Below are 17,458 nucleotides of genomic sequence, written 5' to 3'. Positions count from 1 at the left end.
CCCGATTTCTGGAACCTATTCCCCGGGCTCCCGGGCTTGTCTTCTGCATTTGATACCAGTCTCATTTATATACCATTGCAGTTGCTTTACCGCCAAGGAGCTGCGCGGCCTTTGAAGAACTGCAATTGATTCTTCCGTCCCCTCTCCCCAGCCTTTTTGTGCGCATTCAGCTGCCAATCCTTACCAGCCATTGCAAAACACCTGCTCAGCAGCAACAAGACCGACAGACAAAGAACAATTGCGACTTCGAGGGCATTTTTACCATTTCGTGAGGACACTAGTGGCTCCTCCGCCGGGGAGAAGTTGTATAGATCTTCGAGCACGGTCTACGTAAGCAACGTGGGGACGCTGCAGGTGGAGTGGCGACAGGCTTGCTGCGGACACCTGAGTGACCCCTCCCGGGGCCCCTGGCTTCAAAGGCAGCCATGAAGAAGGCGACGGAGGGGAAGCGCGTGACCAACGATGTCACAGTACAGCTATTTAACCATACTAGCACCAGCATCAGCGGCACGGCGGAATCTCTGCGCAAGTCTTTGCAAGAGCTGGAGGCGGACCTGAAGAAGGACGAGGAGGGTCGGAAGGTGGGTGGCGCGCTGCCGAGGAGAAAACCTGAAGGAGGCGTGCGAAAGCCTGGATGTTGTTTCAAATACGTGTGGGAAAAGAGCCACTGCTGTCGCACCGAGACAATCAGAAGAGGCGGTCCAACGTCTCCCGGGGCTGGAATCTGACCCCCCCCCCTCCACATGCGGCACACAAACGGCCGCCCCTCTACCTCAGTTGCGTCTCGCCATGACCTTGGTCTCACCGCAGTCGCATGGCCACCTCACATCAGTTGCCTTAACCGCATCGCTTTGCACAGGAGTATGAGACATACCTCAAACAGCTGGAAATCCGCAAAGCAGACCTGCAGCGCAAGATCAAGGAGAACAAGACCTGGCTAGAGGAGTTTGAGGCCAACCAGGGCGACGGGTCGTTCGAGCAGCAGTACAGGCGGTTGCTGGAGCAGATTGAGACGATATACAGCGGGGCGAAGGAGTTCCATGGGAAAGGCATCGACCTGCTCATTAAGGAGGTGAGCTGCGGGGCTGGGAGACGGGGGCACTGGCGTGGGTTCGACCCACCCAGGTTTGTTCGCAGGGGAGGAGGTGCTCAGTGAGGTTTGAGGGTGTGCTGAGTAACTGACCGACACGCCCCACCCATCCCATCCCCACAGTTCGGCTACCACATTGCTTTCAAGCGGTGGAATGACACGTTCACGGCCATTCCTTTTAAGCCCAAGTAATGTGCTTTTCCTGGCCTATATGATGTGAAGGAGGCTGGGGCTAAATATATGGGTGTTCCGTGTCTTGGCGGCCTCAGTACGGGACATCTATGGACAGCACGGGGTGCAACGCCGTGGGCTCGAAACTGGCAGCTACAAAGTGCTGTGAAGGGGCATGTGAATTGCTGACGTATTGCTTAGGTAGAGACGAAGGGAAATGTGCTGATCAAGCTACTGGGTTGAGTGGGCCAGGAGTGCACATGATGGCAGGGCGTGGACTTGATGACTTGCCAACTTAGAGTAGGTTGATCACGGCGCCACAGGACTGTGTTGCATTTGTTTGTAGGGTTACCGCAAAGTCCAAAGCGCTATGGCTCGGCTGCGACCTTTGTAGTGTGTTCGAAAGCACAAGGGTACCGTACTGCCACGCTCAATTGGTGATTTCATAATTGGTGACAGTAAGAAATCGCGTTGGACAGGCTGACACAGACTTTGGTGATGGGCTCTGGCAGAAGCCAGGCCGAATTAAACCCGTGTCATAGAATTGGTGATGGGACCCCCCGAAACATACCCAGCGTCTCTTTCGGCCCCGGCAGCTGCAACACAAGCCCCGCGCTTGTAGGCGCTATCCAGCCAATGTCCCGCAGTACGTCTGCTGCTCAGCCTTTGGGGCTACACTGAGCATTGTGCGTACGGTATACTATATGACTATTGCTTACTGTAGGAAGCAGCGCCACTAGCCAAAGCAGCCCGTTTGCGTGTTTTCGCCCAACTTGAATTCAGAGTGCACAGGAACTGGTGACGGGCTCTGGCAAATCCTAGTCGACATTGTTCCCTGCTACAGTGCTACCAAATTGGTGATTTTCACCAAATTGGTGTCACCAATTGAGCGTGGCAGTACGGTAGTGTACTAGTGTGTATGGCCTGCATTGTTGCTCTATGTCTGTCCGTTGTACATTTGCAATGCATACACTAGCAGCGCTAGGCTATGCACGATGCGGCGCATGCACACTGTTTCGCAACAGGCCGTTGGAGTGCGGAAGCCGATGTAAAGATGAGAGGCATGAGCGTCACACTGCGTCACGCCCACGCTGGCTGACTAGGTATCCCTGATATCCTGCTGAAGGCGAGACTACGCGCCCGACTTTAACCTTGCAGCACCAGTACGATACCGGTATACCATGGCTTACTTACAGAGGCCCTCTGGTGCCCTTCATTAATGGCAATAGAAGCACCAGTACGACGACTGTTATTACCTGAAGTCAGCGTCCACCCCACGCGCTTGTGTTGAAATTTCTGGCACCAGTACTACGTTACCCGTTGCGTGGTGCCCAAGACACAAATCTACGGTGCCTGCATCTGCGCGCATATAATAAGTTCCTTGACCAATATCCGTACCGTTCCATACTACGACACAGGGCTTGCTTCATAAGCACCTTGTACACAGCTCAACACATCCTTGGACACATATGACTCTTTTACTTCTTCCCGAATAGAGTGCTCCACTTAGATTTTGGCTTCTTCAGCGACTGCGACTGCTGTAGCGCCTCGGCCTGAGCCGACGCTGACGCCGTCCGTTGCACTGCCGTCACTGCTGTGGCCGCTGCAGCGGCACTGATCTCCGAGGTCCGCGACGGCATGGTCGCGCGCATGCCCACCGGCATGAACACAGCCGACTGCGTTGGCCCCTGCGACGCCTGCTGCTGCATGGTCATGCTGTTGAGCTGGTTGGCCAGCTCCATCAAACTCATGCCACCGCCCATGCCGCCACCAGCCGCGCCGGGCTGCATCATGCCGGCCCCAGGCTGCATCATGCCGGCCATGCCCACGCCATGCGTGCCATGCATGCCGGGCTGCATCATCCCGGAGCCAGCCATGCCCATGTGGCCGGTGCCGCCCACGCCCGGCTGCGCCATGCCGCCGCCGGCTCCGTACAACCCCATACCAATTCCCATGCTGCCGCCAGGACCCATGCCCATGCCACCTGCGCCAATGCCTGTGCCTCCTTGGCCCATGGCGCCAGCACCTGCCATGCCCATAGCCGCAAAGGACACACGCGACCCCATCCCCTGGTGCCCGGGGCCGGCACTGAGCGGCATACCGCCAGTGCCCATGCTGCCCATGTTCCCTGTAGCCGTGCCGCCACCGCCGCCCATACCGCGGTTCATAGCAGCGCCGTTGTTACCAGGCTGCTGCATTCCAGCAAGGCCCGAGCCGCTAGGCCGGCCTGGCTGCGGCAGAGCGTTGAAGCCGCCTGCAGAGCCGCGCGGCTGCTCCGATGAGGCCTGGTGCGAGGGGAATGAGAAGCCGCCACCGCCGTCCGCGATGCTGTCGCGCGGCGTGGAGGCGGCGGTGCCGCCACCCGCTGTATCGAACGTCGCGTCCGTGTTGACAGACGACTGGGACTCCCTTCGCCCCACGGAGCCCGCCCCAGCCCACTGCTGACCCGGCTGGTCTGGCTGAGCCTGTTGCGCCGGCAGCGGCCGCTGCTCTGCCGCCGCTGCCTCAGGCACGGCCTCCAATGCAGGCGGAGCGCCACGTGCGGCGGTGCTGCTGCCGCCGGCACTGCCCGTGCGCACGGCGCCATGTGCCGCAGCGGCCGCCGCCACCACGCCGCTCCCAACATTGATGTGCGCGCTGCCAGCGGCACCAGGCCCCACGGCACCTGGGACAGCGGCGGTGTTGGCGGTGTTGGAGCGCAGCCACTTGCTCATGTCGGCGTGCAGGATGCGCAGCTGCGTGGCGATAGAGTGGCTGGGGCCGTGCTTGCGCTCCACGCCGCGGCGGTAGCTGTCCAGCTGCTCCAGCAGCGCCGTCATCCGAGCGGTGCTGGAGCCGTCAGGGTCGCCTGCGGATGTGAATTACGGCATGCATCAACATCGTTTCGTACAGAGATGGAACTACCGTATCTGACAAGGGGAGAGCAATACACAGACAAGCGGCGGCAGTGCTTCATGCAAACACAAGCCACGGTACTCACCAGCGGCAATGGCAGACTTGACGGTCTTCAGCTCCGCCAGCACCGGCTCAATGCTGCGCGCGTCGCGGCCGCTGCGCCGCTGCGTCGGCGTGGTGGTACCGCTGCCGTCCGGCGTGTCCGCTGCCGACACCACCGAGTTCAGACTGGGGCTGAGTTTCAGGCGGTAGCCACCTGCCACAGGCGCCTCCTCTGTCGCAGGAGCTTCCGTGGTCACGGCAGCGCTGGCAGATGCAACCTCGCCAGCTGGCGTCACCGGCGCTCCACCATCCTCCGCTTGCACAGGAGCAGCCGGTGCGGGCTGCGCGCCAGCCGCGACGTTCTCAGCTGCACTGGGAGTAGGGCTGGTAGGCGCAGCCGCCGCAGGCTGCGCCGAAGTTGCTGTGTCTCTGACAAGCTCGGCTGGAGCCGCGTCGACGGTAGGGGCGGCAGGCTCTGGCGATACCACGGTGAGCGCCGTGGGTTGTGTGGGGCCAATGGCAGCACCAGCTGGGCGCTCTACCTCCTGCAATGCTGCCGGGGGCTCTGGGGCCCCCTTGGCGCTTTGCCTCTCCGCTTGCTCCGCTGCTTGTAAGCCAGGCAGGGCGCCCACTGCACCCGGCTTCGGCGCCTCGGCAGGTGTAGGCGCCGGTGCCGTCACTGGCTCCACCTCTTTGTCCATAGCTGTAGGCTTCAGCTGCTCTGAGCTTTTAACTGCTGCTGCGGCCGCTGTCTCGGGCACCAAGGGGGCGGTCGGCGGCAGAGTCGTTGCTGATGCTGCAGCCGCTGGCGCAGCCAGGGTTGACAAGCTGCTGACCTCGGGAGCGGGGGGCCCTGCGGCATCGCTGGACGCCCCAACGGCTGCTGCTGCACTGCTTGCGGTCTTGGTCGGCGACGCGCCACCTGCGGAGCCGCGCCAGTGTGTCAGAGTCACACCGCGAGGGGCGCCGCCGCGTGCGGGCGAGCTGGCGCCAGGGCTGCCCTGTGCAGCAGACGTGGTACCGCCAGCGGCGCCCGGTTGCGGTCCGGGTTGCTGCACTGGCGCAACTGCTGGCGATGTCGGGGCAGCGGCGGCGACTGCAGGTGCAGCAGTTGCTGGAGGGGCAACTGGCACCTCAGGCTCGGGCTTTGATGGCTCAGCCGCTTCCGCATGGCCCTTCTCAGGCGCCTGTGCGGCCGGTGCAACACTTGGCGCAGCATCAGCCGAGCGGAAACTGCCAGGTACAGGGGCCGGCGCGCTGGTGGCCGCGACCTCGGTGGTGCGTGCTGCCGCTGGCTCTGCTGCTGGAGGCGGTGCTGGTGCCTTGCTGACCTCCACTGCAGCCGCGGGTGCAGTAGTTGCTGCCTCGCTGCGCACGTGTTCTGTCGTTGCCGATGCCTGCTCCGTCGCCACGGCGCCGGCTGCTGCTTGCACAGCGGCATCTGCGGCGAAAGGCGCTGCGGCCGCAACAGCTGTTGCTTTTACGTGCGCGCCAGTCGCCACTGCCGCCGGCGGTTCGCCGTGAGGCGTGTGCAGGGCTTCAAGGCCCATCTTGCCGTTTTCCGCAGCTGACGGCACTGCTGCAGCTGTTGCAGCAGCACTGCTGCTCGCAATGGCTTGCGATGCCTCGACCGACGCCGCTAAGCCCTGCTTCTGATCAGGCGCCTTTTCGCTCGCCGCCGCCTCTGGGGAGGCAGGCTGCACGAGCGCAGTGCCAGTCGCGCTTTCAGCGGTGGCCGACAGGATGCCTTGCTCCTCCCGCTTGGGCGCTGCATGCACTGCGTTGCCCACAGCTTGCACTTCCGGAAACTCAACCGCCGCCTCCGCAGGGGAAACCACAGCAGCTGCCTCCTGCTGTGCAGCCACTGGGGCCTGAACGGCATCTGCCTTGAGCGCCTGCTCCTCCGCCTGCTCCTCCAGCTCTGCACCGCGGATAGCCGCCTGCGCGCTCTGCGCCTCCGACTGCCCCGCCTCCGCCGCCTGCTCCGCAATCGCAGCCTCGAGCTGTCGCACGAACTTCAGCGAATCGTGCCGCAGCTGCTCGCTGAGCACAGCGCCAGTGGCGCCAGTGATGGCGCTGGTGGCCTGCCCCACATCCCGACCGCCGCGGCTTGCGGAGCGGACCGGGTGATGCCCAGACCCAGACGCGGTGGGCGACACGATGGACATTATCTTGTTGGAGATGGAATGCTGCGGAGCCGGTGACGTGGGCTGGTAAGGGTGCGGCCCAGCGCCGCCAGAGGACAGGGACGAAAAAGACGTGTTGCCCGCACCAGGCGCGGCATGACGGGGAGCGGCGCCGCCGCTGGATTGCACCACGCGTGCCGAGAAGCCGGATGACAGCGCCTGCAGTTTTGAAGGCCGCATGGAGGCAGGCGACTGCGGCGGTGACGTGAAGGTGGGGCCTGCGGGGCGCGACAGCACGATGCCAGCGCCACTGGCACCACCAGCGGTCGCACCGCCACGCGCTGTCGCACCGCCCAGCGTGTTCGCATTCGAAGCAGCGGTCGTGGGTGATGACGTGGACATGCGGACGCCAGGGCTCGTCACCCCGCCGCTCGACTGCATGTGCGTCTGAGGCTGATAGCCAGGAGGGCTGGCCCCCAGCTTTCGCGCAGACACACCACCGCCCACGTTCAGCCCAGTGACGCCCGGCGTGTGCGGCCCTGTTCGCGCGTTGGCTTTTGCAGTGCCCGGCATCGGCACAGGCACAGACACAGACACGGATGCAGCCCCCGGCGCCGCGCCGGAGCCCGAGCTGGTGCTGGCCCGTGCCGGCAAGCCCGGTGTTGCGCCTGGGTCTGAGCCGTCGCCGGTGCTGCCCGGGGAGCGGGTCAAGTAGCCATCAGCGCTTGAGGAAGTTGCCAGTGGCCGGTGATGGCCGGCGGCGGCCGTGTCGGGACCATCTGAGATGGAGTTCGCCGACGGTGCCTGCTGCTGGGAGGCAGGCACGGCAGTGGCCTCCTTGTAGGCCGAGGACGCTGCAACTGGGACGGCATCAGCGGCGCTGCCAGCGGCGAAGGCTTCAGCGGATGCGCTCGCAGCAGCTGCTGCAGCGGCAGTTGCAGCGACAGTCGTGGCGTCAGCCGCGAGATCCTTCACGCGTTCTCCGTCCACGGCGCCGACAGCACAGCTCTGCTCTGGATGCTGCGTTGCAGCCACTGCCGGCTCCCCATCACCGGCTCCAACAGCTTCCGCAAGGAGGGGAGGTGCACATGCAGTCGCTGGCGACGCCTTTAGCGCAGGTGATCCGTTAATGCTGCTGGCGGCTGCGACTGCAATCGGAGATTCTGCGACTGTCACCATTTCACGTGGCGCGTCCAAAAGCGTGGGGATGATGACTGCGCCATCCGAGGCAGTAGCCGCAGCCTCATCCGCGGCCACGGGCACCGGCCTTGCGGCTATCGTGGGCACATTTGCACCAACGGGTGCACCGTGCGCCTGCTCCTCCTCCGATGAGGTCATGGGCGCAACAGCCGCAATAACAGTAGCTGCGGCCACGTCTGGCCGCTGCCGCTGCGCCAAGGCATCATGCAGCTGCGCTCGAGCCATCACGGCTGCAGCGGAGGCCAGGGCGCCCGTTTCCTGCTGCGTCCCGTCTGTGGCGGCGCTGCCCGACCCTGCAGCCGTGTCCGCACCCGCCGTGTCCGCACCAGCAGTTGACACTGGCTTGTTGACCTGGCCTGCAGCATCCGTGCCAATGGGCGGTGCGGAGCCTTCGGCTACCGGCGTCTCGTCAGACAGCTGCGCCGCGATGCGCTCAGCAAGCGAGAGCCGCCGTTGAGGTGGTTCCGGCCGCGGGCCCGGCGCACGTGGCTGGTCGTCGTCATACTCGAAGGCGCGCTGCCCTTTTGCAACACTGAAGGGCGAGTACTCGCTCACATCATGCTGAACTCCATCAGACACCTGAAATTGCGACTCCATGGTTGAAACAGCAACGACCCCAGCGGCCGGCGCCGCGGCCCCGGGTGTCGTGGCCGCGGCCTGGGCAAGCCCGGTCGCAACCACGTCACTGGCAGCCGGTGCGTCCTCGGCGCGAGTGAGCATGCCCGCCTCCTCCAGAGATGCCCGCTCCGCAGCCACCGCGGCAGCCGCAGCAGCAGCGATAAGGTCAACCGCACTGGCTCCTGACCCTGTCGCTGCGGCGGCAGCAGCATCTGCGCCGTCGGCCCCTGCGGAAGACGGCAGCGTGCCGGGCGGGCCGTCGAAGTTGCTGTGCCAGCTGACGCGTTTGCGCCGTCCGCCGCTGCTGCGGGAGGCCTCCGTTACAAGCGCGCTGGACTTGGGGCTGCTGATGCCGCGAGAGCCGCTGGCCCTGCGGCCGCCCGACCCGTGCAGCGGGCTGCTGTCCACTGATGACCCGGTCTCAGAGGCGTTGCCAGGCAGCAGCGTAGCCGCCACACCGGCGCGCGCGGACGACGACATGTAAGCTGGTGCGGGGCGGGGCGGCACTGGTGCGGACGACCCGTCCGAGGGGCTGTGGCGCGGTAGACAGCGCGCGGCCTACGCGGCAACCGCAGGCAGGGCAGGAAGGAGAGTCAGGATGTACCGCAAGGCCGTAAGAAACCCAAAAGACACCGATCGTGTCGCACGGCTGTAAGGTTTGCGTGCATGCCGTAATTAACCACCGGCCGCCACCAGCAGGACAGTTGTTCCCATCAGCGCTCCACACCTGGTCAAGGTCCAGGTCCACTGCAGGCAGGCGCTCCTCGCCAGGACTGGCGCGGTTGGCCGGCGCCGGCACGGTTGTGGGCAGGAACGTGAGGGCCGCACCGGCCGACGCTGACTTGATGGGGTTGGCGCCAGTCCGCGGCGCGACGACATGCCTTGACGCGTCGGCAGCCACCTGCAGCGGCTGTGGCTGTGGCTGCGAGCTGGGGTCCCCGGCGTGCCTGGCGGCCAGTGCCTCATCCACCAGCCGCAGCACCGCGGCCTTCACCACTTGGGAGCGAACCTGGGCGGGACAGGAGGAAGAGGCAGGAGGATGGGGTTAGCCGTTCACGGAGAACGGGGGAGAAAACGGTCAGCCGCACCAGCCTCACGCACTGCACAAAGGCTCAAAGGACCATACACGTCGTTCATGCATCAGACCCATCCAGCAGCGCCAGTGCCGGCCCACGCTTGCATCCTCAATCTCTGTGTCGGTTGCCGTTGGCTCGTCACCCCCGTCAGCCCGCACCTGGCCGTACTGCGGCATGGCCTGCACGCGGCCGTCGATGTAGCCGCTGGCGTACCCGCGAATGGCCTCCAGGCTGGCGGCGTCCAGGCGGCTGAGCTGCGCCGTCAGCGCCGCCGTGTCCAGCACCGCGGAGGGCCCCGGCGTCAGCGCGCTGCCGCCCACACCACCGCCACCGCTGGCGCCTATAAAGCATACCGTTCATGGGCACAGGGTGCAGTAGGGTTGGGTGGAGAACAAGGAGCACATAACAGCAATGCGAGGCGCTGCGGCCTTACCGTTATCGCTCATTGACGAGCTCCGGGTGTGCTGCAACGCCGTGGCCACAACTGCCGCCGCAGCCGCCGACAGAGCGGAAGCTGACATGCCACTAACACCCGGTGCCGCATTGCCTGGTGCACCCCCGCCGGCAACTGCGCTACTGCCGCCCGCACTGGTGCTACCGCGTGCACCCACAGCCCCCTGCAATGGCGCTGCTGTTGTCGGAGCGCCGGCACCGTGTGCTCGCCACGTGGCGCTGGACACCGAAGACGCGACCACCGAGCGCCCACCAGCGCCGTTGGCAGCAGCTGCAGTAGCTGCGGCACTCGATGGCAACGCGGACGCTGTCCCCGGGCTCTGGTGCGTGGGTGACGGCCAGCTTGCGCGGACCGCACCAGCACCGCCGGCACCGCCAAAGGCACGAGCGCCTGCACGAGATGCGCGGTTGCCAACGTCACCTCCCAGATTCGTAGCAGCTGCAGCTGCAGCAGCTCCTGGCAGGCTGTCAAAGCCGCCCTGCGTGCCTTGGCGCGAGGCGGTGATGGCCTCATAGAACTCAAACTCAGCGTCCAGGGCCTCAAGCCCCGCTTGGTCAAGGTCCGCGACACCCTTGGCAACCAACGACACCGGAGCCACGCCAGCACTGGCGGCAACGCCGCCAAACGCCGGCGCTGTAGGCACGAGTCCTGTGCCGCCAAAGGATGGCGACTCGAAAAGAGACCCGCTCCCCACAGCTCCACCCCCAGACGAGCGTGTGCGCTGCCGCGCAGCCATTGCGTCGGACCGCTGAGCCGCCGCCAGGGCTGCCGCCGCCGCCGCCGCGGCCAGGGTGTATGGCGAGGCGCCGCCCTCCAGCGCCGCCGACATGTCATTGCTGGCGGTACTGATGTACGGAGATGCCGTACGCGGCTGCATGACACCGTCGTCATAGATGTCAGGCGGCCGCAGCGTAGCGACCGGGGACGCAGCGGCGCCGGTGAATGCGGCGCCAGCAAAGTCGCGCTCTCGGCCTGGGCTGCGGCGCGCCGCGCCCTGGCCGTCTCGGTCGCGCTCTACAGCTGCCTCCTCCAGTCCAGCTGCCAGCCGCCGCTGCATCCCGCGAATGCCGTGCGCAGTGAAGCCGCCCGCCTCCAGCCCCGCAGCCTCGCCGCCATGCACAGGCGTCATGCCCGCACTCGGCGCCTGCGCTGCCGGGGCAGTGGCCGGCTGCAGTCCCGGCTGCTGCTGCCGGCCAGCCCTGGTGGTTGATGCGGCCGCATACTCGCGATAGGCCTGCGGGCTAATGAACAGGCCTGGACTGCGCGGCTCGACGGGCGAGGGCGTTCGCCGCGCCAGCTGCTCTAGAAGCAGGGGCTCAGCGGCACCCACCGCAGCAGGCTCCCCGGCTGGCACCGTGGCACCAGGTGAGGAGCCATCAGCAGCACCGGCGGCGCTCCGCAGCTGAGGATGGGGATGGAGATAAGGCTGGGGAGGCAGCGGTGACTGAATTGACTGTGAGGGCCGGTGGTTGCCAGTGACGGTGCTGGCGGTGCTGCTGCCGGCCGTGGCTGCAGCGCTGACGGAGGCCGGGTGCTGCAACGAGCGTCGGGCTGGTGCTTCATTCCACGAGGGTGAGGTTGCGCGGCGCGCCTGCGCCGAGGCAGCCACTGCGCTAGCCGGGGTTGGTCGAGGGACGGGCGGGCGGTAGACGCCAGTTGGCGACCCAGCCCGGCTGCCAGCCTGTGCAGCCGCCTGACGCGGCGCGAGTGAGGGCGCTGAGGCGCGTAGGTCCATGCCAGCCACACCCTGACCCTGAGGACCACGCGACGCCTGCGCATTGGCGGCGGCGGTCATGTACTGCTCGCCGCCACGCTGGGCTGAGGTGGCGTCGCCGCCGGCCATTGGGGCTGACTGCCGCAGCGGCGACGCCCGCGGCCCTGCAGCGGTCATGTACATGGCCGGTTGCGGCACCGCTGACCGTGCCGCTGCCGCTGCAGCCCAGTTCTCAATCCGCTGGAGCGGATTTTGATACGGCGGGTACTGCTGCTGCTGCTGCGCTGATGCGGTGACATAGCTGCCACCCGGCCCTGACTCCCGCCGGCCGAAGGCACCAGGCCCCGCCGCTCCATCGGTGCCAGGCGGCAGGTACAGCGCCCTGAGGCGATGGGGCGAGAGGCCGCGGTGCAGTGCCTCGAACATCTCCTCGCGGTCGACAGAGCTGCCCACGCCAGGTCCAACCACGCCGCCTCCGCCGCCTCCGCCGCCTACAGTGCCACCCGCACTATTGCCCACAGTTATCCCGATGCCGCGAGAGTGCGGGGGGCTGTTCTGCCGCTGCGTGTGAAGGGCCGCGTAGCTGCTGGGCTGGCCGCGGCTGGGGCGCGACATAGACCCTGGCGACACGTCACGACGGGCGCCGGGGCGTCCGCCCAGTGGTGCGGGCGCTGAGGTACGCACGGGGATATTCCTCATACCCATTGCCTGGCGCAGCGCTGTTGTAGGCTCGGGCACCATTCCTGAGGAAGCGGCATCGCCGTGGCCGTAGCCGTAGCCAGGCACCCAGCCCTGTGGTATCCCCGTTGCCGCGCCGTAGGCCGCAGATGGTACCGACGCACGCAGTACCGAGTCACGCTGTGAAGATGGCACATGGTAGCCAGCGCCAATCCCTGCTTGCCCTTTTGTGGGCACGCTTGCAGGGGCTTGCCATGCCTGGCGGCTGACAGCGAGGCTGCCAGGCACCCCCACGGCCGTGGGCGTGCAAAATGGTTGCGGGCGCGCGAGGTTGGGCGGCAGCGGTGCCGGTCCCGATGAGCGCAAGCCGGCGCTCATGCGACCAGCCTGGCCCGGCTGCTGGAGGGCTGCGTAATGCTGCGGTGGCCAGCCTGTGTTTGGCACGCTGCTCGGCGCAGGTGGTTCATCCCCCAAGCGACGGAGCAACTCTGCCTCCACGGCCTCCGCTTCGTCCACCAGTTCATCTGCCACCACCTCTGCAATGAAGGCTGAAGCGCCTGACGTAGGCCCTGCACCTACGCCAAGCTGCGACGCCCGGTTTGCCGCCGGGGCGCTGGTGCCGCTGAGGTCTGCCATAGAGAGCTCGAAAGTTGGGCCCCGTGCACTCAGTAACGGCCCGCTCGTGCCCTCCATCACTTCTACCCCTCGCTCGCTTGCCAGAAACTCATTGTAGAGGTCAGACCAGTCGCCCAACGCCACCGCGTTAGAGGGGCGACGTCCAGCCATTCCGCGAAGGGAACACGGTCAAACGAGAGCGCTCTCGCTGCCCACAGCCGTAGCCGCTATGCGTAAAGCGGAACACATGCTAACATGTAAACATTAGCACACGCAAATGTCTTGATTCCTGAGGTTGCAGGCTGAACTTCTGCCTTTCGTGCTGAAGTAGTATTGTCATGTGCTTTAAAATATATGCTAGTCCCAACCTAGAAGCGCTGGAGCCTGAGGGAAAGCTGGGTTTGCCGATGTCAAGATGAGCGGAGAGACGCCCGGATGAGCGGATGTCCCGTCAGACCCTCTGGTCATCGGCTTCATTTCATTTGTTGCCGTGTGCATATGCAAGCAAAGCCGACTTTGTAGCTCCCCACTATCACCAAAAGCTGCTCAGGCCTTCTAGTCAATTTCACACTATAGTTCGTTTGGGAAGGGCGAAACTTCTTCTGCGCTTCCATGGCGGCCGCGTGCAAGCTTACGAACGAGCAAGAGCTTGCTTGCCAAACTTCCTTCATTTTAGCCTCAGCCGTTGACGCCTTGAACCCTTTACAGGAGCTGAAAGAGAAGGTGCGGTCAGCACGTTCTGGGTGCCTCGTGTGCATGGCATTAAACGCTGTGCGATATGTCATACAGATAGAGTACCACAACCTGACGGATGTGAATATCATCGAGTCCGGGACTCTGCGGGCGCTGGTAGCACTGAGCTCAGATACCATCCAGTATGGTCCTAGCACCAAGGCTTCTTACCAGGTGCGCGGAGTGGTTCGGGTGAGCGCGGAACGGTATGCGCGCCAACATCAGTACACATGGGACCAACATGCGGCGTTACCGAGGTAGTACTGACAACTATCTCAGAGGGATGTGGCCCTCTTGGCGACGGTACAACAGCCCGCTTTGTAGGACAGTGTGCCCCCGGCTCGTGTTGGGCACGGCAGGCGGATACGGCAGGTATTGCGGCGGCAACCCCCTTTGCGGCCGCTATCTCGCCAACTAAAACCTCCTGAGCTTGCTCCGCAGGTAGTGCCCACCGTGTTCATCGCGTTCTCCAACTCCATGCGCCACCCAGCACATGACGCAGTGGGCGGTATGTCCCTGGCGAACTTCCTCACCTCGCAGCGCGCCAGCGGCTTTCCTGGCGCTACTAGTGAGTGCTGTGTTTGCGCGGGCTTGCAATAGCAACAAAAGCGAGATGGGCCCCCTTACGGTCAACGAAACCTTCTACCGTATCTACGCGCACACCAGTATCACATGCACCGCGGCCTTTTCATCTTCTCCTGGTCTCGGGGTTGACGGGGCCCTAGGGTCCCCCCCCCCATAGCCCAGGCGCCGCACCCCACCCGCACATAGCGGCCACCATCCAGCGACGGGACCGCCTTCACCCTATGCTTCGTGCCCACTTGGGGGCGACGGCGGGGTGTATGGCAGGCAGGCAGGCCCCACGCAACTTCTGCCAGAGAAGTTGCGTGCACTGGCAGGGTAGTATGGGCAGGCAGGATAGCATGGGCAGGCAGGGTAGTTTTGGCAGGCAGGGTATCAGCAACCCCTTCCTCCCGTACGCTGTTTGCCTGCAGCCTGCAACGTGCACGGCAACGCACTGGCTGTGTTGGAGGCGCTGCCCATGGGCGGCGTGTTCAGCCTGCTGGGGCAGGTGCGCGCAGCCAAGGGCACAGACTCGGCGGGCAGGGCGGCAGGGGCGCAGGCGGAGTGTTGGTATCTGTGGCACTTGGTAGGAGCGTTACAATCACAGCTTGAAAGTTTGTGTGCGTGTGTGTTTGTGTTTGTGTGATGCGCGCCCCCCGCTCTGCCCGCGGCCGCAGGGGTACAAACTGGTGGCCACGGGGCACAAGTTCGGCGGCCTGGTGGCGCACCTGTTCGCGACACGGGTGCTGCTGCAGCTGCACCAGGAGGTGGCGCAGGCGCGGGCCATGGGCATCAACCTGTCCTTCAACCTGGCCGACAACAAGGCGAGTGGCCCACTGGGGAGTGCCGGGTGCGCGTGTCGGTCGTACGCTGAAGAGTGGGAGAGGCCGGCGCCGTGGTGGTGTGGGTTCCGGTAGTCGGGACGTGTCGGGCACAGGTACCGTTCCGCGTGCTTCTCCTCCGGCTCAAACACTGTTTTACGGGTGGGTGGGCGCTTGTGTTCGGAATTGGCTTGTGAAACAGGTGTCCAGCTACGCCTTCGGTGCGCCCTTCTTCGCCACCAGCTCTATGACCCGCACGCTGGCGCACATGGGTGTGGACGTGGGGCAGGTGAGCCAAAGGCCTCGCAAATAAGGGCACGGTGCTTTGCAGCAGCCTACCGCGGCAGCCACGCACGTGCTGCGTAGCTCTCGAACGCACACCTTTCTGGCGGTGCCCATGCCCATGCCCCACGCGGCCACACCCCTGTCGTCCGCAGCTGAGCCTACACACGCTGTGGAAGCACGGCGACGGCTCGCCCGCCTTCTTCGCCGCCGCCAGCGAGCTGTACACTGTGGCGGCGGCGGCGCGGGACGCCAACGCGGACGCGGCGGCTGCGGCGGTGGAGTCGTCAGGGCTGCCGCTGGATGACGTGCTGTCGCCTGCATCCATCTCCCGGTCATCGCAGGTGGGGAGCCCTGCAGACGCTGGGGATTGTAGGAGGGGGAAGGCCGTTAGCCGCAAGTGGCGTTGCGAGTAGGCTGGCTGCGTGCACAGTCCTGGGTCCCAAAGTGGGCAGTGACACGCCCCCTGGCTGCCTGCAGGTCACTGCGGTGCAGGAGTGGTGCCGCCACGTGGCGGAGGGCGTGGACGCGCTGTCGCGGTGCCGCGCCGCGGGCCCCAACCGCCTCATGGCCCGCCCGCTGGACCCGCCCATGCTGGGCCGTGTGTGCCAGCCCGGCGGCCTGTTCGGATCCAGCTCCGCCGTGGACGGCGAGTCCAACCGCCTGATGCAGCTGCGGATATCCATGTCGGAGGCGGAGGCCGCGGCGGCGGGGCTGCCGACGGGGCCACGCGCGCCGGCGGGGGCGCGCAGCAGCATCACGGGAGCAGGCGGTGCGGGGCCAGCCGCACGGCGGCGGCGGAGCATTGAAATCCCGGAGGGTGCTGCAGCGGCGGCCATGGCGTCAGGGGGCATGTCACCCAGCGCGAGCGCCGGCAGCTTCAGCCGGGGGATGGGCGGGTCTGTGTCCGGCAGTGCCGGCAGCTTCACCAGCGCCGCGGCAGCGGCGGCGGGCGCCTCCGGGGCGTCGCCGGCGGGGCGAGCGCGCCGTGCGTCGCTGCTGATGGCGGGTGCGGCGGGCGCCAGCAAGCCGGCGGGCCATGGGCACGGGCGCAAGGAGGAGCAGTCGCACTGGAAGGATGGCCTGTTGCACCTTTTGCAGGTGGGGCGGGGGAGGCCGCGCCCGGCGTGCAAACATTTGTGCAACCGTTTGTGCAGACGGGGAAAGGGCCAGAGAGGGAGAGCTGGGTGCGGTGGGGCACTTGGCGGGCATGCGGGTCGTGGCTGTGCCGGGCCTTGAGGTTGCCAGTTGCACATATGCGGTTGCATCATCACCTGCGTCACTGGCTGCCCTCTCCTGCCCACGCATGCGCTCACCTGCAGGTCATGGGCGACGGCTTGGGAGAGCGCTACAGCCCCATCGGGCAGTTCTGGGTGCTCGGCAGCGCCGCAAAGCCGGCGGCGGCCGCCGCCGACGCCGGCGGCGCAGCCACCGGCTCCTCCCTCGCATGGCTGGACGGCCCCAAGGCCACACAGACGTCGGCGGCTTGGCTGGCGCCCGGCAATGGCGCCAACATCTTTTCGCGCTGGGAGTGGGGGCTGGACGAGTTGAACCGGGACATGATGGAGGCCTTCCCCTGGGCCACCTTCTCCGCCAGTGTGACGCTGCGTGGCTCGCCCGCGGACCGCAAGGAGCTGCTGCGGCCCTCGCCGGCGCTGGACCTGCTGGCCATGGTGTAGCCGGCAGCCGGTGGCAAGACAGCATTGGTGGCGGGCGGTGTGTGAAGATGAGGGGGCTGCTGCTGTTGCTGGAAGCACGTGCCACCTACCAGCGGTTTAGGCGGCGGGGGCGGGGGAGGACGTGCGGAAAGCCTAACGAACCTTGGCTTGATGTCGCAGCCTTGGCGCTAACGCACGGCGCTAACAATTGAATCCACCATTCATGGGGGGCAGGCAAACAATGGTCTACAACGTGGGGTTATCCACATGGATATGTGAGTAAACCTGTATGGGTGCCTAAGTCTGCGCACTTTGCTGATGCGCCGGATCCGCTATGTTTTTAACTGTACACACTTCTGTGCAAGGAGTGCAGCCATGTCCACATGGTCGCGCTGCAGAACGAGCATGTGTGTGGGGGGCCTTTCGAGCTGAGCTGCTGAGTGATGGGTTGTGGGATGGCAGGACCAACGTAAGGCTTGGGCGAGCAGATAGTGTGAGCGCGCGCGCGTGAGAGAGCGATCCGAGAGAGGTGTGCAGACTGCAGACGAGATGAGTCATGAGTGGCAACGTCAGGCATGAGGATGGCTGACGGTGTGCGGGTGTAGGTTGTGCCGACATGGCCAGGTGGATACCGTACTACAGCATTGACTCAGTTGGGATCCTCGCTGTATCTCGCTGTCCTGCCCGCGGAACGCTGCTAAGTTGTAAATCATCCTTCACGA

At 65.3% G+C, this 17,458-nt stretch overlaps 3 protein-coding genes across 3 annotated transcripts; 2 read left to right on the top strand and 1 right to left on the bottom strand.

Moving 5' to 3' along the window:
• Nucleotides 1-40: 40 nt before the first annotated feature.
• On the top strand, nt 41-1,805 carry CHLRE_12g509800v5 (uncharacterized protein). The gene is made up of 3 exons (XM_001690809.2): nt 41-581; nt 860-1,072; nt 1,214-1,805. The coding sequence occupies exons 1-3, from the start codon at nt 426-428 to the stop codon at nt 1,280-1,282; spliced, it is 438 nt and encodes a 145-aa protein (XP_001690861.1). The 5' UTR covers nt 41-425; the 3' UTR covers nt 1,283-1,805.
• Nucleotides 1,806-1,829: 24 nt separating this feature from the next.
• Nucleotides 1,830-13,091, bottom strand: CHLRE_12g509850v5 (uncharacterized protein). The gene is made up of 5 exons (XM_043068222.1): nt 9,652-13,091; nt 9,377-9,558; nt 8,870-9,151; nt 4,242-8,700; nt 1,830-4,109 (listed from the first exon to the last, which is right to left on the bottom strand). The coding sequence occupies exons 1-5, from the start codon at nt 12,848-12,850 to the stop codon at nt 2,740-2,742; spliced, it is 9,492 nt and encodes a 3,163-aa protein (XP_042918145.1). The 5' UTR covers nt 12,851-13,091; the 3' UTR covers nt 1,830-2,739.
• A 100-nt stretch (nt 13,092-13,191) lies between these two features.
• On the top strand, nt 13,192-17,456 carry CHLRE_12g509900v5 (uncharacterized protein). The gene is made up of 9 exons (XM_043068223.1): nt 13,192-13,402; nt 13,469-13,585; nt 13,853-13,979; nt 14,407-14,483; nt 14,653-14,799; nt 14,999-15,085; nt 15,234-15,422; nt 15,559-16,179; nt 16,401-17,456. Exons 1-9 carry the CDS (start codon nt 13,292-13,294, stop codon nt 16,755-16,757), a joined length of 1,833 nt encoding a protein of 610 aa, XP_042918144.1. The 5' UTR covers nt 13,192-13,291; the 3' UTR covers nt 16,758-17,456.
• Nucleotides 17,457-17,458: the final 2 nt, after the last annotated feature.

The sequence above is a fragment of the Chlamydomonas reinhardtii genome, chromosome 12 (assembly GCF_000002595.2).
Source record: "Chlamydomonas reinhardtii strain CC-503 cw92 mt+ chromosome 12, whole genome shotgun sequence".
Classification (NCBI taxonomy): Eukaryota; Viridiplantae; Chlorophyta; class Chlorophyceae; order Chlamydomonadales; family Chlamydomonadaceae; genus Chlamydomonas; species Chlamydomonas reinhardtii.
Note: the sequence above shows the minus strand (reverse complement) of the source record. Positions and strands in the feature narration are given on the sequence as shown.